This window comes from Sylvia atricapilla, chromosome 11 (assembly GCF_009819655.1).
Source record: "Sylvia atricapilla isolate bSylAtr1 chromosome 11, bSylAtr1.pri, whole genome shotgun sequence".
In the NCBI taxonomy this organism is placed as follows: Eukaryota; Metazoa; Chordata; class Aves; order Passeriformes; family Sylviidae; genus Sylvia; species Sylvia atricapilla.
This window is the reverse complement of record NC_089150.1, coordinates 9562878-9586666: the sequence shown is the minus strand read 5'-3', so window position 1 is coordinate 9586666 and position 23789 is coordinate 9562878. Positions and strand designations below refer to the sequence as shown.

General features: G+C 63.5%; 8 protein-coding genes across 11 annotated transcripts in view; 5 read left to right on the top strand and 3 right to left on the bottom strand.

Annotated features, from left to right (window-relative positions):
- The window catches only part of RPUSD3 (RNA pseudouridine synthase D3), a 67017-nt gene extending 49082 nt beyond the window's left edge, over positions 1–17935 (bottom strand). Inside the window, exons 1-9 of one of the 2 annotated variants that reach the window (XM_066326613.1) lie at positions 17822–17935; positions 17413–17480; positions 17292–17336; positions 17105–17201; positions 16909–17016; positions 16756–16840; positions 16560–16686; positions 16338–16477; positions 16048–16256 (exon numbers count right to left, since the gene is read on the bottom strand). In XM_066326613.1, coding sequence (XP_066182710.1) covers positions 16086–16256; positions 16338–16477; positions 16560–16686; positions 16756–16840; positions 16909–17016; positions 17105–17201; positions 17292–17336; positions 17413–17480; positions 17822–17913 — 933 coding nt within the window. In that variant the 5' untranslated portion in view covers positions 17914–17935 and the 3' untranslated portion in view covers positions 16048–16085. Of the gene's footprint in view, positions 1–16009; positions 16257–16337; positions 16478–16559; positions 16687–16755; positions 16841–16908; positions 17017–17104; positions 17202–17291; positions 17337–17412; positions 17481–17821 lie in introns of those variants that run through there. The other variant, XM_066326612.1, reaches the window with a different exon arrangement.
- On the top strand, positions 61–1967 carry OGG1 (8-oxoguanine DNA glycosylase). Of its 2 annotated transcripts, none has more exons than XM_066326594.1 (7): positions 61–293; positions 377–663; positions 739–918; positions 1004–1182; positions 1293–1398; positions 1489–1538; positions 1617–1967. In XM_066326594.1, the coding sequence occupies exons 1-7, from the start codon at positions 184–186 to the stop codon at positions 1686–1688; spliced, it is 984 nt and encodes a 327-aa protein (XP_066182691.1). In that variant the 5' UTR covers positions 61–183; the 3' UTR covers positions 1689–1967. The 2 variants fall into 2 exon arrangements, with proteins under 2 accessions (XP_066182691.1, XP_066182690.1); XM_066326593.1 differs by having other exon boundaries at positions 1257–1398.
- Positions 1901–5572, bottom strand: CAMK1 (calcium/calmodulin dependent protein kinase I). Its single transcript, XM_066326592.1, has 12 exons — positions 5503–5572; positions 4963–5076; positions 4112–4243; positions 3808–3882; positions 3601–3739; positions 3378–3504; positions 3209–3284; positions 3001–3113; positions 2813–2891; positions 2628–2715; positions 2414–2540; positions 1901–2336 (listed from the first exon to the last, which is right to left on the bottom strand). Exons 2-12 carry the CDS (start codon positions 5046–5048, stop codon positions 2281–2283), a joined length of 1098 nt encoding a protein of 365 aa, XP_066182689.1. The 5' UTR covers positions 5049–5076; positions 5503–5572; the 3' UTR covers positions 1901–2280.
- Positions 5920–9031, bottom strand: TADA3 (transcriptional adaptor 3). Of its 2 annotated transcripts, XM_066326611.1 has the most exons (8): positions 8446–9031; positions 8072–8322; positions 7798–7903; positions 7502–7643; positions 7248–7351; positions 7037–7146; positions 6718–6903; positions 5920–6645 (listed from the first exon to the last, which is right to left on the bottom strand). In XM_066326611.1, exons 1-8 carry the CDS (start codon positions 8650–8652, stop codon positions 6453–6455), a joined length of 1299 nt encoding a protein of 432 aa, XP_066182708.1. In that variant the 5' UTR covers positions 8653–9031; the 3' UTR covers positions 5920–6452. The 2 variants fall into 2 exon arrangements, with proteins under 2 accessions (XP_066182708.1, XP_066182707.1); XM_066326610.1 differs by having other exon boundaries at positions 7248–7643.
- On the top strand, positions 9123–11158 carry ARPC4 (actin related protein 2/3 complex subunit 4). Its single transcript, XM_066326616.1, has 6 exons — positions 9123–9333; positions 9526–9644; positions 9968–10079; positions 10153–10248; positions 10365–10535; positions 10944–11158. The coding sequence occupies exons 1-6, from the start codon at positions 9331–9333 to the stop codon at positions 10947–10949; spliced, it is 507 nt and encodes a 168-aa protein (XP_066182713.1). The 5' UTR covers positions 9123–9330; the 3' UTR covers positions 10950–11158.
- Positions 12071–15702, top strand: TTLL3 (tubulin tyrosine ligase like 3). Its single transcript, XM_066326603.1, has 9 exons — positions 12071–12558; positions 12703–12831; positions 12898–13012; positions 13102–13209; positions 13465–13633; positions 13709–13857; positions 13933–14179; positions 14259–14694; positions 14769–15702. The coding sequence occupies exons 1-9, from the start codon at positions 12154–12156 to the stop codon at positions 15693–15695; spliced, it is 2685 nt and encodes an 894-aa protein (XP_066182700.1). The 5' UTR covers positions 12071–12153; the 3' UTR covers positions 15696–15702.
- Positions 17936–17947: 12 nt separating the features above from the next.
- JAGN1 (jagunal homolog 1) lies at positions 17948–19093 on the top strand. The gene is made up of 3 exons (XM_066326615.1): positions 17948–18015; positions 18206–18303; positions 18384–19093. Exons 2-3 carry the CDS (start codon positions 18215–18217, stop codon positions 18844–18846), a joined length of 552 nt encoding a protein of 183 aa, XP_066182712.1. The 5' UTR covers positions 17948–18015; positions 18206–18214; the 3' UTR covers positions 18847–19093.
- Positions 19094–19154: 61 nt separating this feature from the next.
- On the top strand, positions 19155–23668 carry IL17RE (interleukin 17 receptor E). Its single transcript, XM_066326618.1, has 16 exons — positions 19155–19341; positions 19422–19437; positions 19915–20070; positions 20167–20273; positions 20350–20473; positions 20545–20684; positions 20766–20834; positions 20935–21001; positions 21091–21278; positions 21443–21490; positions 21594–21639; positions 21757–21905; positions 21978–22046; positions 22124–22175; positions 22251–22352; positions 22539–23668. Exons 1-16 carry the CDS (start codon positions 19189–19191, stop codon positions 23144–23146), a joined length of 2094 nt encoding a protein of 697 aa, XP_066182715.1. The 5' UTR covers positions 19155–19188; the 3' UTR covers positions 23147–23668.
- The last annotated feature ends 121 nt before the right edge of the window (positions 23669–23789 follow it).

Here is a 23789-nt window from a genome sequence, read left to right as displayed (position 1 = left end):
CTCTATGGTGGCGAGCGTCGGGGCTGGGCGGGGAGGTGCGGGACCGGGGGCACGGGCTGAGGGGCTGTGGGGAAGGGTGGGGCCGGGCTAGGGCTGTGGGAGGCAGCCGGGGGCGCAGCGCCGGGCGGTGCCTTGACCCCGCCGGCCCCGTGAGAAGGGGGACGCAGTTGCTCCCCGACCCCCATGAAGCTGCGGGATGTCCCGTCCGCCTGTCCGTCCTTGTGGCGCTGTCTGCCGTGCCCACCGGCCGAGCTGCGCCTGGACTTGGTGCTCTCCTCGGGACAGAGCTTCCGGTGAGCCAGCCCGAGGGTCTCGGGCGTCCCCCGGCCCAGCCCGGCGCGTCCGAGCCGGCCGCGACCCCCCCTGTGTGCTACAGGTGGTGGGAGAGCAGCCCGGGGGCCTGGACGGGTGTGCTAGAGGGCCGCGTCTGGACACTACGGCAGGACGGGGATCGGCTCTGGTACACGGTCTACGGCGAGGAGGATGAGCACAAGGAGGAGGAGGAGCGGGATGGGTGCCCCGCCAAAGCAGCGAAGCTGGACGTCGCAGAGACGGACCGGATCTTGCGCGACTACTTCCAGCTGGACGTGGGGTTGTCCGCCCTGTACCATGACTGGGCGGCTGCCGACCCCCTGTTCCGCAAGGTGGCCAAGGACTTCCCAGGTGAGGCGGCCCCACGGAGCTATAAGTGATGGCCGTGGCGCCTGCCCGGCGTCCCTCACCGCATCCTGCCTGCAGGGGTGCGAGTGCTACGGCAGGACCCAGTCGAGTGCCTCTTCTCCTTCATCTGCACCTCCAACAACAATATTTCCCGCATCACTGCAATGATCGAGCGCCTTTGCCAGGCCTTCGGCCGCCGCCTCTGCTGCCTCGATTCCCGGCCCTTCCATGCCTTCCCACCCCTCTCGGCACTCACAGGTGCCACCTCCACCCCACTGCTGCCGCTGTCATCTTGCCGTGGCCTCGCCTGCGCCACTCACGTTCCTCTGCTGTGCCCCCCCAGGTGCTGATGCCGAGGCCCGGTTGCGGGCGCTGGGCTTTGGGTACCGGGCCAAGTTTGTCAGCGGGAGTGCACGGGCCATCGCTGAGGGGCTCGGCACCGCGGGGCTGTGGCAGCTCCGCACCGTGCCCTATGCCGAGGCCAGGAGGGTGCTGTGTGCCCTGCCCGGTGTAGGTGCCAAGGTGGGTGCCAGGACGGGGGTGGGACAGGGAACAGAGACCAGCATTGGGGGCTGACTGGGTGCTGCTGGTTGCAGGTGGCCGACTGTGTCTGCCTGTTGTCCCTGGACAAGGCGGAGGCGGTGCCGGTAGACACCCACGTCTGGCACATCGCACGGCAGCGCTACGGCATGGCGCTGGGTGGCAAGAGCCTCACCCCCCGGGCCTACCAGGAGATTGGTGAGGGCAGGGCTGGATCCTGACGTGGGACCCTCGGGTGGTGGATACTGCAAGTACATTCCCACACTGGCGTTCACACTCTCTCTGCAGGTGACTTCTTCCGGGGCCTGTGGGGCCCTCGTGCCGGCTGGGCACAGGCAGTGAGTACCCCCTTCCTGGCACCCTTGCCTCCCACCCCATGCCCTTGCCATGCCCACCCCATTATCTCCCCACTCCAGGTCCTGTTCTGTGCCGACCTCCGCAAGGGTCAGAAGCCAGCCTGCAGCCAGCATCAGGCCTGGGAGAGCTGAGGCTGGGACAGCTATGGGGGTGGGCTCCTCTAGGGAACACCCCAGGAGGAACAGTGACTTGAGTGGGACAGAGCACCTACAGCCAGCCTGAGATGGATGGGTGTAGCCAACGGCCTGTCACCTGCCCACTGTGTGCGCGGGGGAAGCTGCTGCCCTGGGGCAGTGAAGCTGGGGCGGGGTCAGGGCTGTGTCCAGCTCCCTCGGTGCAGAGCTGAACCAAGCACCTTTGGCCTCTTGCCTTTATTACAAGCAATAAAATAGAAACATCCATTTGGAAAATTGTCCTTGAACATGCTGGGGTTGGGGGTGTGGGACAGTGCCAGGCCAGGCGTGGAGGCAGGGAAGGGGTGTGGGAAGGGGACTGAGACAAAGCCCCAAGCTGGGGGGGCTCTGTGGTGTGCTCCTGCCCCGATGCAGAGCTCTGCTGTGAGGCTGCAGTGGGGGCAGCTCCACATAACCAGGACAAGCTGAGCAGGTTGCCTCCACACTATCTCCCCTGCTCCTTGCACTGCACAGCCCCCCACGCCACACGGTGCCCATGGGGGGCTGGATTCCCCTGGGCCCCCTTGGAGGCAGCTATGTGGGGCCGTGCTCAGTCTGGTGGGAGACGCTGAGCTCTGCTTGTGGGTGAGCGCCCACACTCTGACCCTGCAGGGAGGAACAGGGTGAGATCCTGGTGGCAGTCCCAGGGGGTGTGGGATGGGGATGGGGGATTTGGAGCTCACCATTGCTGGTCCCTCCAACCAACCGTTCGCCGGGGCTGGTGGGAGTCGTCTGCCCAGGGATGTCCTGGCTGGTTCCCAGCTGCAGCTTTCTCATGTGTCTCACCACCGCCGTGGCATTGAAAGCTTGCTACTGACCCCACAGTGTCCATCAGCTGGTATGGGGTGCCTGAGGGGCTGCTGCACCCCCTAACACCCACCAGCACCCCACACTCACCTTCCACTTGCTCTTTGCAAAATTCTTCTTTATCTGTTCACTCACTGACTGGTGGATGTTCTTGTCCAGGGCTGTATCCCCGGCAATCCTGGAGCAAGATGGAAGTCAGCAGGGGTTCTCCTATCCCATGGCTGCTGAGGGGTGAGCTGGAGAGGGTAGCAGATAGCAAAAGGTCTCCCCATTACCAGGGATGCTGCAGGGCTTGCTCACAGGTGAATCGCTTGCCAGGGTCCTTCTCCATCAGGTGCTGGATAAAATCCTTGGCTGGGAAAGAGCATGGTGCAGCTGTGAGTGCCTTTGTCCACCATTCCTCTGGGTACTGTGAAGCTGCACCAGGCTCAGAGGCCTCACTGCCCTGGTGGTCCCAGCTCACCTGAGTCCGAAATATCATCCCAGTAGGGTGAGTCAAACTCGTACTCTGCCCGCAGGATCTGCTCGAAGAGCTTGGCATCGTTTTCATCATAGAAAGGGGGGTAACCACAGAGCCTAGGGGGGCAGTGTGGGGGGGGCCTGCTGGTCCCAGGCAGCCCAAAGGTGCCAGGCCCCCAGGAGGAGAAGGGAGTAAGAGGGGGCATACATACAGGATGTAGGCGATTACTCCAATGGACCAGCAATCCACTGCTTTGCTGTAGGGCTTCTGTGCCAGCACCTCAGGGGCTGGGGGGAAAGGCAGTGGTGAGGGGGGACCCCAACCTGTGGGGGTTCCCAACCCCACACCTAGGGTAGTGGCAGCCCATTGTAGGCGCTCACCCACATAGCCAGGGGTGCCGCAGGCAGTGGACATGACACTGCCACAGCCCTCAATCTTTGACAGCCCGAAGTCACTGATCATGATCTTGGAGTCCTCATCCATGCTGTAATAGAGCAGGTTCTCAGGCTGCAAGAAGAGGAGGGTAGAGGTAGGGGTGACCCTGGGGGTCTCCTCTCACCACCAGCATGACAGTGCTCTGAGTGTCCTCCCTCAACTGCTCACCTTCAGGTCACGGTGGACGATACCCATGTCATGCAGGTATTTGACGGCATCGAGGATCTGCCGGATCAGGGCACTGGCATCCCGCTCAGTGTAGAAGCCCTTCTCCACAATGCGGTCAAAGAGCTCTCCTCCTGAGACCCTGCAGGGATGGGCAGCACTCGTCAGCATGGCCCCCCCACCCCTCTGGAGCCCCCCAGCGTCACTCACAGCTGCATGATGAGGTAGAGGTGGGTGCCACTCTCGTAGATATCATCCAAGGCCACAATATTGGGGTGCTTGATTCTGCGGGGGGAGGCACAAAGGAAGTGGTGAGAGGGCACCGGGCTGCCCCCACCCCAGCCCCCAGGAGACAGGGAGCAGCCAGGCTCCACGCCACAGGTCATCATGCGCCACTGGCTATTTTGGGCGCTGGCAGTAACATGCGGCAATGAGTGCTGGCATTGAGGGGCTGTGCCAGGTGGGGGGGGGGCACAGAGTGAAACCCCCACCCTAGTGCTGGAACGGCCCCTACTTGTGGAGGACGACAATCTCGTTCTCAATGCTGGTCTCCTTTCCCTCCAATGCCTTCTTGGCAATGCACTTGATGGCCACGAGCTTCCGCGTCGCCTTCTCCTCCGCCAGGACCACCTCAGAGAAGGCCCCCCTGGGGGGGATGAGGGATGAGCAGGGCAAGGGAGCCACCAGCTGGAGCTGCCGATGCCGCCATGCCATGATTGTCATGGCGACAGGCAGAAAGTCCAGCTATTTATAGGAGAAAAGCAAGCAGGAGTGGCCCGCTGGGATGGGCAGACATGGACCCTGCCAGCGATAGGACGTCTGGCACCCTCCACCCTCCCAGTGTGGCTGCACCATCCCCATATCAGGCAGGATAAGGCTGTGGTCTTGCTGAGGTCAAGCTGTGCTGGGACTGAGCCCTCATGTGGGTTGCAGTAACCCTCTACTGTACCATCCTGTAGCACCCAGGGCCACCCAAGAGCCAGCCAGAACGGCTGGCAGTGTCCAGGTGGAAGAGACAGGAGTGACAGGCAGTGTGTCTGCATTGTGCTGGGCCCTAAGCCTTGACGTAACTAACCTGTTAATCCAGTCTAAGAACCTTACGGTGCCGCGGGCACCACCGGGAACCCCTCTGCCAGCCAGGGGACCACCTTCAGGTACCCTCAGCACTGCACATGGAACCAGCCAGTGCCAGAGGGAGGTGGCACCTGTGCCCCACAGCATGTCCCCTCATATGCAAGTCCCACCTTGGGCCGGCATTTGAGCTGGTTCCACATGGCAAGTCACTGCCACATGGCGAAGCCTGAGGGGCCGGACCATCACCATGAGTGGGCTGTGACTGGTGTGTCACCCCAGTCTGCAACTCACGTGCCCAGGACATCTCGAAAATCATAGATCCGCTGAATATCCTCGATCCTCTTCTTCCAGCTGGGCCCATCCTGCCCTAGCGGCATGGTGCCCTGTGGGGCCACCCACTCCCACCTGTGACAGGAGTGGGGACAGGTTGTCAGCGTACTGGGGTGTCGTGGGGACACGGGGATGACAGGGCGCTACGGGGAGGTGGTTGTCATCGTCGGGTGATGGGAACAAGCTGTGTCGACGCAGGAGTTTTGGCGTAGATTGCCCCAGTGGGGAAACATGCCGGGACCCTCCCGATGCCCGCCCATGGGGCGGGTGCGGGGCGGGCAGGCAGCAGGAGGGCTCCAGACACACGCGTAGGTGCATGGGGGGGGTCCCCACCGCCATTCCCCACGCCCGCCAGCTGGCACAGCCGCGCCGGGCGGGACACGAGCGGGAGCAGAGCTGCGTGGCGCGGGTGATGCGCAGCTCCACCGCCGCTACTCAGTGTCACGCGTGGGCACGACCTCCGCGCGTGGGCACGCCGCCCCCGCCCCGCCCCGCCCTTACCGACGGCCCCGGCCCCGGGCCCCGCGGCGGAGCAGCGGCGACTCCTCCCGGCGCGGCGCCGCCGGACAGCGCTGACGTCACGGTGAGGGGCGGGCAAGCGCGCGGCCGCCAATGGGAGGGGGTGGTTCGGCCGCGGTGGGAAGGAGGGGGACACGCGTGACCGCGGGTGCGCGTGGACCCGCGGGAAAGGCGCGGGGAGGGCGGGAAGCGCGGCGCGCCATCACCCACACACCCCCCCCGTGCATCAGCTGTGGGGATGCGAGGGCATTCCTTGGGTAGACACGAGCGGGGGGACACGCGTGGAGTTGCAGGACAGGTCCAGCCCCGCCACTGCTCGCCCCCCTCCCCAGACTGAGCGCAGCACAAGCAGGACCCACCCCCACAGACGGGTAGGGCTGTCCCCCATGAAGTCCCCAGTTGTCACCACACCATCACCAGCACGCGGCTGCCTTTATTGCCCGTGCTCGCGGCAATAGAAACCACCGGTACATGGAGAGCTCGGCCACCCACCCACCGGGCCCCCCACTCCTCCAGCCCCTTCCCCTCCCCACTCCCCCAAGTCCACCCGTGGGGGCTGGGATCTCCCCCTGCCCCACATCACAGACAGGGACAGGCGGCCGTGGGAACTGCACCATCACATCTAGCCCCTGCAGTGACCTGGCTGATGTCACCCGAATAACGGGGGAGCGCAGGGGGGCATGGGAGTGGAAGCCACCAGCCAGGGTGCGGGTGTTCAAGGGAGGGACCTCTGCAATTCCACCGGGTGCCCAGCTTGGGTCAGTCATAGCCTCACACAGGGAGGGGACAGCAGCTGGGCTCCTTCATCCAAGCAGCGAGGCTGAGCAGACAGGACGTAGGGGAGGCCAGTTCCATCCTGTGGTGGCAGGGCTCAGGCAGGGCAGCCCCCTGAGGGTGGAGGTCCACACAGAGTGGGGGGTCCTTGGTCCCTGCTACCCATCCAGCAGCTTGAGGATGCTCTCCCGCTCCTTCAGGGTCTTCCATGCCTGGTCCTTCTCCTTTTTGGTGGGTGTGCGTTTCTTCTGCCGGGCAGCCATGATCTTGCGGAACGCATCCATCACCTCGTTGTCAGCCATGCGGACACGCTGCCGCAGCTCCTGCCGGTGCAGTTCCTCCTTGGCCAGCCTGGGGGGCACAGGGGGGGTCAGGCCCTGCCGGGCAGCCCCCTGCCTGCACCCATCCCTGCCTGCTTCTCACCGTAGCAGCTCGTGCTTCTTGGTGCGGTTGTGTGCGCTGAGCGCCTTCAGCTCTGCCTGCCTCTTGCGTAACTCAGCCAACACCTCATCCTCCGAGTCTTCAGCCGGACGGTCCTCTGACTCCAGCAGGCCCTGGGCCACCAGCTCCTCCTTGATCCGCCCCTCCAGTGACTTGGTGTGAGGGACACTGCCAGGGCGGAGAGTGGCTGCTGCCCACCACACACCCTTTGCCCCTCGTGACTCACAGTGACAGGGAGCCAGCACTGTGTTTGATGCACCCATGGGCAGTGCCAAGCTCCCGGCCTGCCTCAGCTGCTCACCTGAAGGGCTTGTTCTGGCTGCGGGGAGATGTGCCAGCACCGTCAGCTCCTGAGTCCTTGCCAGTGATCTCAGGGATGGGGGAGTCCTCAACAGGGGAGATGATGTTCTCCTAGCAAAGGGAGCACAAGGGAAGGGTTACAGTGCTGAGTTTTGGCAGTAATGTCCCACAGTGCCAGGCCACCATGGCATGGTGCCATAGCAGCCCCTCACCTCCACAAGGGCCTGCAGGAGACGCTGTGTCAGGGGACCAAAGGGACACCCATCCTCTGGCTGCTCATGCTGGGCTTCTGACTTCTTCAGGAGGGCATCAACATCTGGGAGGAAGCAGGAGAGAGAAAAAGCAACCCCAAAGACACAGATATGAGCAGTGGGGCAGAGCAACCTCAGCCTTTCTTGCGCTTGGCTCCACTGGGCACAAGCATTCCCAGCCCCTCTGGGCAAAGGCAGGGGTGGGATTGGGGCACCTTTAGTGTCCAGCTCAGTCAGCGGCCCCAGAACACCTTTCTTCTTGTCAGCAGCAGCTGCGGCCCGGGCTCCATCCTTCTGCTCCTCCAGCAGGTCCTCCTGTGCCCAACGCTGGGAGTAATGCTTCCCCAGTGGTGGGATCTGCAAGAGCAAGGTTCAGCACAGCTCCTGGAACCTCTGCCTTGCCTCCCACCTCCCCAGTGCCACAGCAGCATCACAGGCAGGAGCAATCACTGTAAGGTGCCAGAGGGGATGGGGGAGAGAGGGCAGAGGAAGTGGCTTAGGAGCTTTTCACCTTGTAATGCTCAGCCTCATCCTCTGGTGGCTTGAGCAGCTCCTCCAGGACTCTGACCTCCTCGTTGGTGAGATCAGCACAGTACGGCTCCACCGATGCCCAGAACCTGCGAGGATGGATGAACTCTGAAGGGGAGCTGCAGGGGAGCATGTGGAAGGTGACCCATGTCCCCTTCCCCTTGTGGCCCCTCTTCTCTCAGGCTAGAGGCAGCCCTTGTGCCATGGGTTCCAAGGAAGGAGAAAGATGATCCCAGCGCCTCCTAACACCCACACACCTGTTTGGAGCATCATTTTTGGGGATGCGGGGCACATCAATGGGATCATCCTGGAACTCATATTCCTGGATCTTGGGCTGCAGGTTCTTGGACTTGGGCCGGCCAGGCCCAGGCCCAGTCCCATGGCCCCCTTTGCCCTCCAGCTTCTGCTTCTTGGGCTTCCCATGTTTTACAGATGTGCCCACATCGTGGTCCTTGCTCAGCTTCAGGAACCGCCGGTCGCCCTTCTTATCCTGCCAGTCTGTCAGGATCTGGAAGAAAGTGATATCCCGTAAGGTCCTGTGCCCAATGCTGGGCATGGGGAGACCAGAGGCAGCCCCTTGGTGGGAGGGAGTCAAACAGAGTCTGTCCCTGACCCAACGTGCCCCCAGCACCTGTGTCTCAGCCTCCAGGACACGAAGGCGGCGGCTGGCAGAGGACAGCAGAGTCTCCAGCTCCAGCTGCAGCGTGTCCAGCTCCTCGATGCCGATGCCATCGTCCTCCGAACGGGCTAGCACGGCCGTGTACCGGGGGCACACTTTCACGTGGTCCACCGACTTGAAGTCATGGAACTGCAGCGGGCAGTCCTTCAGCTCGCTCATGGCGGTGGGGACCGGGCACCGAGTGGGCTCTGGGGGACCGACGGACGCACGGGGGAGATGGGGACAGAGGAAGCCGGGAGGGAAGGAAGTGCGATGTGGGGCTACGGAGGGTCAGGGGGCATCGAGGCTCTGTGGAACCCGGGATGGGGGATCACCGGGGCGCTGAGAGGAACGTGGGAAGAATCACCGGGGCGCTTAGGGAACACGGCGGGGGGGATCACCGAGGCGCCGAGGGAGCCGGTGGGGGGATCACCGAGGGGAACCGGAGGGAGATCACCGGGAGGCTGCGGGGACGAGGCGGGGGCGGCCCCGGGGCGCAGCGGAGGCCGCGGGGCCGGGTCTGGGCCGGGCGCCCCTTCCGGCCCCGCGGGTGCCCCGCCCCGCGCTCCCCATTGGCCGCGTCGCGCCCCGCGCAGCCGCTCATTGGCCCAGCTCGCCCTCCATCTCCCTTCCCTAATATGGAAGCGCTGACAGGCCCGTACCAAGTGCGGCAGGGCGTGGGGGGAGCTACGCGAAGAGTCGCCGCCGCCACCCGGCTCCGTTCCGCGGGGGGGCCAGGCCGCAGGGCGGGAGCCTGTCGCCGCCCCCCCTCCCTCCCGCCGCAGTGGGAGGTGCCGCGCATCCCGGAAGAGGTGATCAGCCACTTCCGCCTGCCCGGACCGGAGCGCCGCTGCCACCATGGTAGGGCGGGGGGCGCCCCGCGAGAGGAGATGGCAGCGGGGAGGCTGGGGAGGGTCGGAACCGGGGCTGACGGAGTGAGCGGAGCTGAGGGGGCTGCGGGCTGCTGGTCGCTGGTTGGGGGCTGGGGCAGAGGGCGAGACCCGACCCCCGGGCTCCGGTCGGTGGTCTGACGCCGCCGCCGTGTCCCCGCAGACTGCCACGCTGCGCCCGTACCTGAACGCGGTGCGCGCCACGCTGCAGGCCGCGCTGTGCCTGGAGAACTTCTCCTCTCAGGTGGTGGAGCGGCACAACAAGCCTGAGGTGGAAGTCAGGTACGGGGGCGGGAGGGGACACCAGGGGAACCCTGCGGAAATCTGGTTGCCCGCCCTGAGGGCTGCTGGCCCGTTACTGTCATGCGTTGGGCATCCTCCAGCCCTTAGGCACAGGGCCGGTGCGGGCAGGGAGCTGCGGGGAGGAGGAAGGGGGTCTTGCTTGGGACCGAGGGAGCGTCTGCCCTGAGGAGGAACATCTTCGGGACGTGGGAGCATCGTGTGGCGAAGTCCTCACATCCCCGTGATCCCTGCGGCTCCGCTTCCCTGTTTCCCACCAATAAATGTTTCCTTCTGAGTCACTCCTGCCCTCCCTCTGTTCACAGGAGCAGCAAAGAGCTGCTGTTGCAGCCAGTGATCATCAGTAGGAACGAGAAAGAGAAAGTCCTCATCGAGGGCTCCATTAACTCTGTTCGAGTCAGCATCGCAGTGAAGCAGGTGAGGGGGGGGTTGGGCAGGGGGCTGGCAGCTCAGCCTGTGGGGAAGCCTCACTTCCCTTTTCTCTCTCCAGGCTGATGAGATTGAGAAGATCTTGTGCCACAAATTCATGCGCTTTATGATGATGAGGGCTGAGAACTTCTTTATCTTGCGCAGGAAGCCCGTTGAGGTGAGGCGACAGGGAAGGGACAAAGCAACTCCTGGCTCCGCTCCTGGCACTGGGATGTGAGCTTGCATGGCCAGTGGTTTGGGTGCTAAGCCCTATGGTGCTTCTCTCTTCTGCAGGGTTATGACATCAGCTTCTTGATCACGAACTTCCACACGGAGCAGATGTACAAGCACAAGCTGGTGGACTTTGTCATCCACTTCATGGAGGAGATTGACAAAGAAATCAGTGAGATGAAACTCTCTGTCAATGCAAGGGCCCGCATCGTGGCAGAGGAGTTCCTTAAGAATGTGAGACTCTGAAATGGGAGGAGGGGTCTCTGATTTTGGGAGTGCAATGTGGGGTCAAAGCCAGTGTGGCCCTTTTGCCCAGTCCCATTAGTGATGACAGGGTGACATCATCCCCAAGGAACCTCTTGGGGACAAGGAGAAAGGGATGCCAAAGGCACTTGTATCCCCTTTGCTCATGAAGTGCCAGCTTGTGAGACCCCCAGAGCTTGCTCAGTGGCAGCAGCAGCCTCGGGAGATGATACCCTTTTGGTCTGTGCTGAGATGGATATGCAGTGCCTGGGGAAACAGTGGGAGAAGCTGAGCATGGATCCCTGGAAGCAGTGGCCACCCTTAGCCTGTATCCCGGGTGCCAGGAGGGTTCTTGGAGCACTGCAGGCAGAGACTAACAGTCGTGTGTTTTCTCTCCAGTTTTAGGCCGTGGTGCAGGACCCCGTGGCTCCCTTGTGCTTGTGCCCACCGGGCACTGTGCCTGTCCCTGCTCCCGTTTCTCGAGGACCGCTGGGCGGGGCCGGGCCCTGCCTGCCCCTCTCTGGGCTGGGCGGGAGCAGCCCCCGCTTGCGGCAGCGCGGCCCCAGCCGCTGCCCCTGTCTTGTCTTGTTTTTTAAATGGTCTTGTTTGCTGTATCCTCCGCCTCCGTCTCCTCCCTCCCGCCGCTCTGGGCCACGCCAGGGGATGGGGGAGGGCACTGTGGGCCTGGGGGGCAGATCATGCAATGGGAGCAGGACCTGGAACTGGAGGGGCACAGTGTGGCAACAGCAAACAGTGGGATCAGCCCTGAATGGTGTGTGAGGGGCCATGGGGGGTGTCGGGAGAAAATAAAAATACTTAAGTCAGCCTGGGGGTAGCAAAGGGCTTGGGGTGTGGGGCACAAAAGGATTTCGGGCAGGGTGCAAGGTTTGAGTGGAGGATGGCTGGCTGTGAGTATAGGGGGCTGTTTGTGGCTGCCCTTCTCTGCAGTGGAGCCATTGTGGTGGCTGGAGCTGGGGCGGTGACATCACAGCAGTGTTGGGGTTGGGGGATCTACATCCTGCATTCTGCTATCAGTGGTACTGGGGTATAGAGGCAATGTCCTGTGCTGGATTCCGACTTTCCCCAGCAGGACAGGGTAATACGACAACCCACTGGGCACAGAGGAGGAAGAGCCACCCACAGCTCCCCTCTCCCTCAGGCTATCATGGGACAATGTAACACAGAGAGCAGCACTGCAGGTACACAGCCCCCCAGACACAGACAGCACCTGAGCAAGGTACACTCCAGCTACCCCATGGTCCAGCAGGCTGGGAACAAGGGCACCGTGGGGCATCCTGGGACTGTACAGCGCAGCAGGGGCACTGGCACGAGACTCAGCAGGTCAGAGATTGCCCTTTCAAGGGCACAAAGGTTGGTCAGGCAGAAGGAGGCAGGTCAGTGCTTTCTACCTCTCCACGCCTGCCCTGTGGGACTGGGGGCATGAGGACAGTGAGCTCAGACAGAACTGTCCTCACAGGACACTCAGCAACCACCACCATCAGCCACCATGTTGGCTGCAAGCACTCACTTGACCTTGAGCAGCTCAAGAAGGCCAAGCTGCATGTGGACATGGCCATTAAGGTGAGGGACTTGATTTCACACCCCTCAAATGCCACCTGCTTGCATTTATTGCATTTCTGACTCAGGAGAGCTGAGCCAGAGGAACCAGGACTGGGGCAGGCTGAGCCCACTGATTTCTGCACAGGAGAAGAAGATCTTCATGGTACAGGGCCACTACCCCATCATCCGCCGTGAGCTGCGAGCCCGGGGCTGGGTGGAGAGGAAGCTCCCTGCTATGGGCAGACAGCTGGAGCACCATCGTGGTGACCAAAACAAGCAGCAGCTGGAGATAGGGCCAAGTAATGGTGGTGGTGGGCAGAGGGAGGCATTGCTGAACCCACATGGTGGGGCACAGCCTTTTCTGGGAACCACAGACCCCCTGCACTACCCATGGCTACCTGCTGAGGAGGAAGAGGAGTGTGATGAGGACCCCAACGACATCCATGACCTCATGGTTAGCAGAGAGGGCTGGGGCTGAGCTCTGCCATTGCCCCCAGCACCATTCCCCTGCAACCCCCTGGCATGGGTGCAGCCTTGGACAAGGGATAAGGGTGGGATGCGGGCTCTGTGTCCCACCCTGGCTTCCTCCCTCCGCCAGTCCTACCTGGTGCGCGACCGGTTGCCAAACTTCATCTGGACCAACTTCCTTGATGCCACTGATCATGAGCTGCTGCAGCAGGACAACATAGTGAACCACTATGCCCGGGTGGATGCATTCACCACCAAGGTGGGAGGCTGGAGCCTTGGGGAGGGGGATGGGGTCCAGTAGGGACTGACGTCCTCCTCTAAACAGGAGGGGCTGTGCCTCAGCCTACAAAAGCTGCCGTGGATTGAGCAAGCTGACCCCAACACCTTCTTCCCCCGGTGCTACCGGCTGGGGATGATGGACGAGAGAGAAGCTTTCATTGGTGAGCTGAGGCCTCCTGTCCCTCCTTGTGCTCCCACTCCTCCGGTGTCCTGTGCAGGACTGGCTGGAGATGATGCCTCCTTCTTGCAGAGGATTTCCGCCTGACAGCAGCACGCAGCCTGCTCAAACTGGCCCTGGAAGAGGCTGGGGACAGGCCAGTGAGGACTCAGCAGGTCCCAAACTCGGCAAACAGAACAGGTGAGTGAGTACGTGGTACTGGGCCTAGGGGTGATGGCAGAGAGTAGAGTTAGGGACAACTGATGGCTGAGCTTGGAGGCACAGCCTTTGCTCATGGTTGTGGTCTGGGATTCCCCACTCCCTTCTACTGACTCATGTTATGGGTGCTCTGCTCCCCACCCCATCCCCATGCACCCAAATCCACCCATCCCACAGGGAGGCCCTGGCCCCAAGGCTGGCACAGGAGTCAAGTCTCTCACCTCAAGCATTCCATAGCACGGCCAGGCTCCCCCCTGTACCCCGAGCTGGTGGAGGAAGCCCTGGAGGTCTGTAAGCAGCACCTGGGCGTTCTGCAGCACCAGGACATCGACAGGAGAACCCCGTCCCCCTGCAGGACATGCATCGACTGGAAGCATTTCCTGCAGCAATACTACCGTGTGGCACAGTGAGTGCTGAGTGGGATGGGGAGACGGGTGGCACCATGGCAGGGCTGATGCTGAGGCCCCCTTCACTCCCACAGTGAGGGGGCAGCGCTGGTGCTGACCAAGCAGCAGCGGAAGGAGTGCCAGAACCTGCTGCAGCACCTGGCAGAGCAGCTGCCCCAGCTTGACATGGAAGGCAAGCTCAACATCTGGATCCTCAAGCCTGGTGCTGAATCCCAAGGCAGGGGTAAGGCTGGTGAAAGTGGGTAGCACACAGATGCTCCCTATTTAGGAAGGGTCCCACAATCACTGTGTTCCCCAGGGATTGTCTGCACGACACGGTTGGAGGAGGTGCTGCAGCTGGCATGGAGCTGCACAACACCCTCAATACATGTGGGCAGATGGGTGGTACAGAAGTACGTGGAGCGGCTGCTGACCATTTTCGGCACCAAATTCGACATCCGGCAATGGTTTGTTGTGACTGACTGGAAGCCACTGACTGTCTGGTTCTACCGAGACTGCTACCTGCGTTTCTGCTCCCGGCCCTTCTCCCTGCGTCACCTGGAGCGGTGAGTGTCGACCACCCCAGCTCCCCACACCCCAGCACCCTGGCAACCCCCTGACCCAGCCCCCCTTTCCCTGCCCCAGTGCCAGGCACCTCTGCAACGTCTCTGTCCAGAAGTGGTACAAGACATCACCAGACCAGGACCCCCGTGTGCCCCGTGACAAGATCTGGTCAAACAAGCAGTTCCAGGAATACCTGGCACAGCTGGGGCAGGCAGATGCTTGGCACCAGGTGCTGGTGCCCGGCATGAAGGCGGCAATCCTGAGTGCTCTGCGCAGTGCCCAGGACCAGGTGCAGTTCCGCAAGGGCAGCTTCGAGCTTTATGGGGCTGACTTTCTTGTCGGGGAGGACTTCCAACCCTGGCTGCTGGAGATCAACTCCTGCCCCACCATGAGCCCCTCCTCAGCAGTGACCCGACGGCTCTGTGCCAACGTCCAGCGGGACACACTGTGCCTTGTGCTCGACCGCAAGGAAAACTCCACCTCTTCCATTGGAGCGTTTGAGCTCATCTACAAGGAGGTAGGCTGGGGGGATGAGGGGCAGACACACCCCCCAGGCACCCTGAGCCCACACTCCCTGCTGTCCTCCTGCAGGCAGCTGTGCCCAAGCCTCTGTCAGCCCGTGTGAAGCTAATGGTCAAAGGCTGCTCCCTGAAGAATCCTCAGCCAGCAGAGCAGCAAGCCCAGGAGAAGCCCCACACTGCTGCAGCCAATGCTCTCCACCAGCCTGTGTACCCAGGGGCCAGAGCCATCCATGTATTCAAGCAAGCACAGCATCAATTCCTCACCATTGCAACTTGGGCCCCCAAGCTCCTCGTGTCACCAGGGAGCAGAAGCACCCAGGTGCCCCAGAGAGCATGGCCTCGATCTCCTACAAAGGTGCCCAGTGCCTCCAAGTCATCTGCGTCCCCAGGGGGCAAAAGCACTCAGGTGCCCCACAGAGCACGGCAGCAATCTCCTACAATGGTGCCTAGTGCCTCCAAGCCATTCGTGTCCCCAGGGGGTAGAACCACCCAGCTCAACCAGCCCAGAACAACACAGAAGCTGCCTCCCCTGGAGCAATTGCTCCAGAGTCACCCCTCTTCTGCCAGCTCTGATGCTCCAACACTACCAAAGCCTCGGGCCTCCTCTTCTGGGAGAGGTCACCTGCCTGGGCAGCCCCAGCCTGCACAGCCCCGGATCAATGGCTGTCCCCTGGATTGGGTGCCTGTGCCACCACCCCGGGAAACCCCCAGCAATCCCTGGCTCTCCCAGGGTTATGCACGCTCCTCTCCTGCCAAGCCCCTGCAACAACCTCTGTCTGCACAGAGCACCAGACCCCCGTGCCTGGAACAGAAGCACACAACAGCTCCCAATGGGACTTGGGACACTGAGACACCACCCCCAGGAGTGGACTGCACTCTGCCTGTCCTTGCTGGGTCAACACTGCAGGACCTGGCTACCGCTTATCCTAAAGAGCTCCCACTGCTGTGTCGTGGTACCCACCTCCTCCCCCATGCGCGCTTTAAAACAATTCTATGATAAGGAATCTGTGTCGGACCTTCTGTGTGTGAGAGTTGTGGGGAGGGCTAGGACTGCCCCTGGGATGGGGCTGTGGGTAGGAACAGGGGCTGCCAGGGCAGAGAGCAGGCAGGAAAAACTGCCTCTGCTCCTGCCTGTGGTCACCCCTGCCAGACAGAATTGCGGTGGGTGATGACACTGCTGCATTCTAGCACTTGGAACCAGGACAGGCAGAGAGCAGTAGCAGGGCTGGTGCCCCCAGCAATGCCAGAGGGAACCCAAGAGAAAGGCATCCTCTGTGTGCCAAGAAAAAAACTGAGTACTAAACCACCCAGGCAGCAGGGGAGGATTTTAATGGGGTGGCAGAGAGCACAAGGGTGGAGTGGGTGCTCCCCTGCAGAACTAGGGCTCCTAGTGCTCAGGAAGCCCCAGACAGCGCAGAGTGTGCAGGAAGTAGGGTGGTGGGGGAGCACAGAGGGGGCCCTCAGGCAGCACTAACTCCTGCAGGTGGATGTGGAGTGGGAGGTGATGGAGCTGCCGTGGAGAAAGCCCCAGCCGGGACAGCAATTCCTCGTCAAGTACCTGCAATGTGAGTGGGCAGCTCAGTGAGATCACTGAGGGCTGTGCTGAATGCCTCACCCAGCATCCACCTTGGCCACATACCTGTGTGCGGGTCAAGGCAGTCTTGGGGGTCAGAAAGAAGGGCACTCCCAGCACCCTGCCCACATGAGAGGAGTGCTCATGGTCACCCAGGGCTGGGCACAGCAGCAGTGTCAGGTGCACCTGGAGCTGTTCTGGGAAGGCTGGGGAGGAACAGGGAGAAGGTGAGATTGCAGGGGTCAGGAAGCATGGCTGGAGTGGTGGAGGTGTTATGAGGCCATTCACCTGTCCTGGGCTGGAGCTGGAGGACAGCACAGCCCCCCACGGCACTCAGCACTCGGTAGCGTGTCAGGGTGATCTTCACATCCTTCCTGGCCAGGCTGCGGCGTCCTGGGGCTGGCACCGGCACCACCTGCACAGCACAGCCCTCAGCACTCCCTGGGGTATCTCCAGTGCCCCCAGCCCACCGGCACCCCCTTACCATGGCTCTGTCCCCCTGCTGCTGCCAGCACAGCCCAGTGGAGATCTCACCCTCCATCTCTGCTGGGACTCCCACAGTGATGGCACTGCAGGGTAAGGTGGTTAGAAGGGGATAGGACTCCCATGCCAGCACAGCAGGCTCCCGAGGACTCACCGATATGTGGCAGGGTACTGGCCTCTCTGGCGAGCACTGGTGAAGAACTGCTGGAGCTTCTTAGTGGTGTGGTAGCAGCTGGACAGGAGGACAAGGCCAGAATATTCCCTGTGGGACATGGCTGCTTGAGACCTGGAGGGGGAAAAGCTGCCCCAGCTCCACCCCAGGATCTCCAGCCTGGAACCTCCTACCATACCTGGCAGGAGCCTTTACCACGTGGAGCTCAGCTGCAAGGCCCAGGCGTCGTCTCAGTGCTGGCAGCAGCGCATCCAGGCTCAGGTCCCCAGGGCGCCCTGAGGAGATGCTGGTGGGTCAGCACCTGCCAAGCCCCTCACACAGATACCTCCACCCCTGCAGCTCCCCCATTGCTGTCCTGTACTCACCCAGAATGGGGAGGCCCGGGGGCTTGCTCAGCGCCAGCAGGGCTCCTAGTGAGGGGAAGTCTGGTCAGGATGTACCTCACTCACTGTCTCCCTTGCCTCCATTCTCCCCTGTCACAGGTACCTTCGCGGTGCACCACGGAGCCCTCCAACAGCCTCAGCGTCTCCTTGGGGCCCAGCTGCTGCCTCCACCTGCAGGGGATGGAGTGGGCAGGGGGACACAGGCGGGACTTCCCTCAGCCACCTACCCTACACCCCACTCTGTGCGTCCATAAATCTCACCCACCAATCTCCTCCCTCCTCTCCACGTGTCTCTGCACCCTCATGCTTCCCCAGCCCGTCCTCACACATCCGCAACCCCACAGGTATGTCACCAATTCCATAACCCCAACCTCATAACCCCTCTGTACCCACGCGTGTGCGTCCTCCATGGGCTCCCACCAGCCCCCGTCTCCAGGTGCCAGCACACCATGGGCGTGCACCCCATGTACACACGCACCCTCTGTACACACGCACCCCACCCATAAACGCACCCCATGTATACACCACTCCCGCCGCGCGCTCCCGGGCCCAGGCGGGCCAGCCCGCGCGCAGCGGCAGCGCCGGTGCCCCCGGCCCCCGCCATGGCGGCCCCGCCGCGCCTGCGCCGAGCGCACCCCCCGGCATCCGGAGCCGGCGGCCGCGGCCATAGAGCGGCGGAAGCGCGGGCAGAGGGGCCCGCCCGCAGGTGCGGCACGGCGGGGAGCGGCGGGCCGGGGGTGTCACCCGCGGGAGGGTAACCCCGGGGATGTCCCGGAGGGCCGGGCGGTCACGAGGAGGGAGCCCCGGGGCTGTCGCTGTTGGAGAGAGGCCCGGGGGGGCTTGTGCCGGGGCTGCGCTGAGGAGGCGGCCCCGCCTGACGCTGTGTCTCTCCCCAGGACAGCACCATGGCCTCCCGCGGGGGTCCCCGCGCCGCCGGTACCGATGGCAGCGACTTCCAGCACCGGGAGCGCGTGGCCTCGCATTACCAGATGAGGTAGGTGTCCCCTTTCCCGGGGTTCCGGGGGGGGACACGCGACCCCAGCAGGCCCTGATGGCCCCACGCTCTCTCCCCAGCGTGACCCTCAAGTCGGAGATCAAGAAGCTGATCTACACGCATGTGGTCCTCTGGCTGCTGCTTCTGGCCCAGATGGTCGTGGGGCACCTCAAGCTGCTGCCCCACGACCAGGTGGCCATGCCCTACCAGTGGGAGTATCCCTACTTGCTCAGCATCCTGCCCTCCCTCCTGGGTCTCCTGTCCTTCCCCCGCAACAACATCAGCTACCTGGTACTCTCCATGATCAGCACCGGCCTCTTCTCCATGGCTCCCCTCATCTACGGAGCCATGGAGATGTTCCCCATGGCACAGCAGCTGTACCGCCACGGCAAAGCTTACCGCTTCATCTTCGGCTTCTCGGCCGTCTCCGTCATGTACCTGGTGGTGGTGGTGGCCGCGCAGGTGCATGGCTGGCAACTCTACTACAGCAAGAAGCTGCTGGACTCCTGGTTTACTAGCACGCAGGAGAAGAAGAAGAAATGAGTGGGGATAGGTGGGCTTCCGTGAGGTGGCTGAAGCTCTGCAGTTCAGTCCTGTGGGGCAGCGCTGGCGCAGCTCCGGTGGGTGGGGGATCCTCGGGGACCACGGGGTAGGGTATCTGAGCCACACCACGGCCCCGGGCTCTCATGCAAGGGAGAGACCCCCTAGGGCGGGGGCCGTGGAGGGTCCCTGGGGTGCGTGCCCCTTCCTCCGCGTGTTGCTCTGTGAAAATAAAGCACCGTCCGCCCTCCCACGCGTGTCTGCGCCGCAGGAAGCGCCGCCTGGCAGCGGTGAGGGGGGGTTGGGGGGTTGGGTAGCGGCGGGGCCGCACGTGCCGGTGGAGGAATGCGGCGGGGCCGGCCCGGGGCGAGGCGGGGCGGGGAGCGGCGGCGCTCGGCCATGGGGCGCCCGGTGCTGCTCACCGCCGCCGCCGCGCTGCTGCTGCTACCGTCTGGGACCGGGGCCGCCGTGACCCACCTCCGGGTCTCCGCCAACTTCGTGAGCGCCGGGGAAGGGAGGTGGCGGGGGAAGGTGAGGGGCGGGCGGCGCCGCGCTCACCGCCGTCTCTTTGCTTGCAGGAGTGCCGGGCCACTGGTGAGTAGCGGCGGGGCAGGGCTGTCAGCGCGGGGCTGCTCCTGCCCGGCGATACCGGCTCCAGGCTGCGGCGGGATGGCGGGGCTTCCCCTGCCCGCGGCTACTGGGCTCTGGAGGATGGGGCGGGGGAGGTGCTCCCTGTTTCCGGGGCACCGGGCTCCCCGCTTCCGAGGACTCCTGATCCCCGAAACTTCCTGGCCCCTGGGGCTCCCCGCTTCCTCCAAAGACTCCGGGTCGCCGGGACTCCCTGTTTCCGAGGACTCCCGATCCGCATGGGTTCCTGCTTCCGAGGACTCCCGTATCACTGAGGCTCTCGGTTGGCCAGGGCTCTGGATCCCCGGGGCACCTCCTTTCCGAGTACACCACCCCGGGACTTCCCGGGGCTCTCTCCCTTCCAAGCGCTCCCAGTCCCCGGGGCTCCTGCTGCCTGCGGGACGCCCGGCGCACGGCTGTCCCGCGTTTACTCTCCCCCTGCAGCCGACAGGACGCTGAGCCGCCCCCGCTGCCGCCGCCCTTCCCGGCCCGGGCCGCCGCTGGAGCCGCCCGCTCTGTCGCTGAGCCGTGCCCGGCTGTGCCTGCCCGCGCAGCCCTGCCAGCCCTGCCTGCGGGTGCGCCTGGCCCTCCCCTCCTCAGGTACGGGCACGGGTGGCGGGGCCGGGCATTCCCGCGGCAGGGGACACGCACCTTGTGCCCCTACCCATGTCAGCACCCTACGCCGGTTTCTTGCAGAGCTTGGGGGTGTCCGGGGACTGCGGCTCACCTTCGTGGAGCTGCCCTCCAACCGGACTGGCTGGCTGAAGGTTTGGCAGCAACGCCGGGCGTTGGGCAGCTCAACGGTGAGTCTGCGGTGGACAGTGGAGCCAGGGGACACCGAGGCCCAGAGTACCCCCACTGACCCGCTGCTTCTCGCAGTGGCAGGTGCAGTTCGACTGCTTCCCGGCAGAGAGCGGGCGGCACGTCCACGTCTCCCTTCGCACCATCCCAGATCGGGGCTTCGCCCTAAGTTGCAGCCATCTGGTCACCGCTGAGCCACCAGGTGAGACTAGAGAGGTTGGGAGGTATCCTGGGGGGACGTCGGTACCAGCTGACGCCCTGCCTGCTCTGCAGGGCCTGTCTTTACCCATGCTTGGGTCCCTGAGGTGCGAGCCATTGAGGTGTGGGTCCCCGCGGGTCCTGCCCTCAAGATGCGGCTGTGCCACCAGCTGGCCCTGGAGTGTGAGGAGCTGCCCCAGCCCTTCCACCAGCAGGTAACGGCTCTGCTCCCTAACAGCCCCATCCCAGACTGGGGGACACAATGCCTGCCAGCTGATGCTTGCTCCATGTTGCAGGTGCTGGTACCGGGAGGCCACCACATTTCACTGCCATATGAGTTCTTGGTGCCCTGCCTGTGCATTGAGGTGGGTTGCCCTCCTGTACAGCCACCAGAGCCCCTTCCTCTGCTCTTGCATGAGGGGTGGGGACATATCCTGCCCTGACCATCCTGCTCTGCTGCCCCAGGCCTCCTACTCCCACCATGACAGCCCACGGAGGAAACACTGCCCCTTCCGTGACCGGCCAGATGCCTGTGAGTGCCTGGTGCCTGTGGAGGTGGGGGCCTGAGTCCCAGGGATGTCTCTCCATTTTTCCCCACCCCATTGATGTGGTTGCCCACAGATGGTCCCGAGCTGTGGTCCTCGGTGCGCTTCCATGACTACAGCATCAGCAGCAAGGACCAGATGGTGATGGTGCTAAATGCCAGCTGCCCCCTGCACCCACGGGCCACCCTCTGCTGGAGGGAGGCAGCAGATGAGGCTGCACCCTGTCACGACATCCCAAATTCCACAGCCAGTGAGGATGAGCAGGTGCGGGCTCCTGATCTTGAGGTGTCACAGGATGTGGGACCATGCCACTGGCTGGGGCATTCACTGGACCTCAGGGTCCCTATAGGACCGTGGGTGGCACTGGGGTGCCTGTGGGCTGTGTGGGTCAGAGATAGTAACTGTGACACACTCTCCATTTTTTCCAGATGTACATACTGGACAAGGTGGACGTGCACCCCCAGCTCTGCTTCCGAGTAAGCCCCAGGGGTTGCATGGGCACCATCTCGGAAGGGGTTAGGGGGTTGTGGTGAGTGAGGGCAGCTCACCTTGCCCTTTGTTCATCCCACCTTCTCTCAGTTCTCCTACAAGAACAGCAGCCATGTGGAGTGTCCCCACCAGCCAGGTGAGCCCTATGGGCAGGAGGCAGCCCTGGGCTAAGCACAGCCCTTCCGTGGGGTCTCTTGCATCCCTCACCCTACTGGGCGTCCTGCAACCTCCCCTGTCTCTCTGGTGGCTGCAGAGACTGCCTGGAATGTTTCAGTGAGTGTCTGGGGGCTCCAGCTGCGCCTGCACCTCACCTCCCGCATCCCTGCAGCCTTCAGCGCAGCCCTGTGCCAGCGCCGGGGTGGGCAGTGTGAACCCGAGGCCCCACTCTACACTGTCACACAGGTGAGTGGTGCAGGACTGGGGGGGGACATGGTGAAGACAGACCAGCACTGACCCTGCCCTTATGCTTTGCAGCCAGAGGGCTCTGCTCCAGGGGAGCTGGTGCTGCTTCTGCCAGTGCAGATCCTGGGCAGCTGTGTGCTGGTAAGTTGACCCTTGTGCTGTCACCTGTGCTATGGGGGACCCAACACGATCCCCCTCTTACCCAGCCCCTTCCCCAGGTGTGGCGCTCAGATGTGCATTTTGCTCGGAAGCAGCTGCTCTGTCCCGATGGTGAGAGGGGGTCCTGGAGGGGAGTCAGGGGGCAGTGGAAATGGGCAGACACCCTCTTTACTGCCTCTTTCCCAGTCTCCCACAGGCACTTCGGACTGCTGGGGTTGGTGCTGGCGTTGGGACTGGTGGTGACTGTGCTGCTCCTCAACTGCCGTGGTGCCTGGAGGCCAGATGATGGTGAGGAGCACTTGAGGAGGCTGCAGGAGGGAGGCAAGAAGGGCTGGAGTGTCAGGGGTGCCAGTTCCTGGGCTGCAGGGGGTCCCAGGGTGGTGGATGGCAGATGCTGTTGGATGCCAGGGTGTCCCCAGGGGATCCAGTAAAACTCGGAGCTGAGCTGTCACTACCGTCCTCTCCATCCTGCAGGTGTCCCTGGTGGGCGACCCGTGCTGCTGCTGTACTCGCCAGACTCAGAGGAGCACTTGGGGCTGGTGTGTGCCCTGGCCGAGCGGCTGCGCGCAGGGCTGGGCTGCGACGTGCGCCTGGACCTGTGGGAAGCGGGTGGCTTGGGTCAGGCGGGCGCCCTGCCCTGGCTCTATGCCCAGCGGGGCCACGTGGGCCGCCAGGGTGGCACTGTCCTCCTCCTCTGGAGCCGGGGCAGTGCCCGGCTCTTTCATCGGTGGCAGGTCGGGATGGCAGATGGGACGCCCGGGGATGCCCATGACATTTTTGGGGCAGCCATGGCCTGCCTGCATGGAGAGCTGAGTGCGGCGGGCCGTGGTGGCAGGTGGGTCCTGGCATACTTCAGCCGGCTCTGCAGTCCCCATGATGTCCCCCGACCCCTTCGGCCCCTGCCCACCTACCGCCTGCCCCGACAGCTGCCCGGTCTGCTGGGTGCCCTGCGGGGCAGCCCCCCGGCCCCTCGCCATCGCCGTCGAGGCAGAGTGGGGGGCCTCCTACATCGGCTGCTGAAGGTGGGGGCTGGGGAGGGCAGTACCCCACCCCAGCCCCCCGGGGCAGCTTCTGGCACCTGAGTGCCCAGGCTGGGCTTGAGCTGGGCATGGCTGCAGGGAGTGCAGAGCTGGGCACAGCCCCCCGGTGAGAGCAGGGGTTCTGCTAGGAAAAGGCAGGGCTCAGGTGAGCATGTGCCCACTGTGGCAGCAGCAGGGGTACCCATGGGTGCCCCGGGAAGGGGCTGCAGGGGTCCAAGCAGGACTGGCCTCAGTCATGGAGTGTTGCTGCTGGGGCTGGAGAGAGCATCCAGCTGATCATCTGTGGTCTGGAGCAGAGATGCTGTCCTGAGCAGGGGCAGCTTTATTCCCACACAGAGACCTGCTCCAGAGGAGAGCCCACAGAAGCCCCTTCGGACCCCACAGCCAAGCGAGGGGTTGGGGCGGTGCAGGAAGGAGCTGAGAGATGGGGAGGCTCCCTGCCCTGCCCAGGCACGGGTGGCTAGAGGGGCAGGTGCTGGGCACATCCTGGCCCTGCTCTTTGCTTCGGCATTGCCAGCAGGACTTGGTCGGGGGTGGAAGCAATAAAGGTATAATTTCACCCTGCCCTGTTGTCTTTCTGGTGTAACGGGGGGGTTTGTTGGTGCCCTGGAGGGTTGGGGGCTGCCCAGTGCTCCTGTGTAGCACAGAGAGACGGGACACCCGGCTGAGCATAGCCTGTACGGGC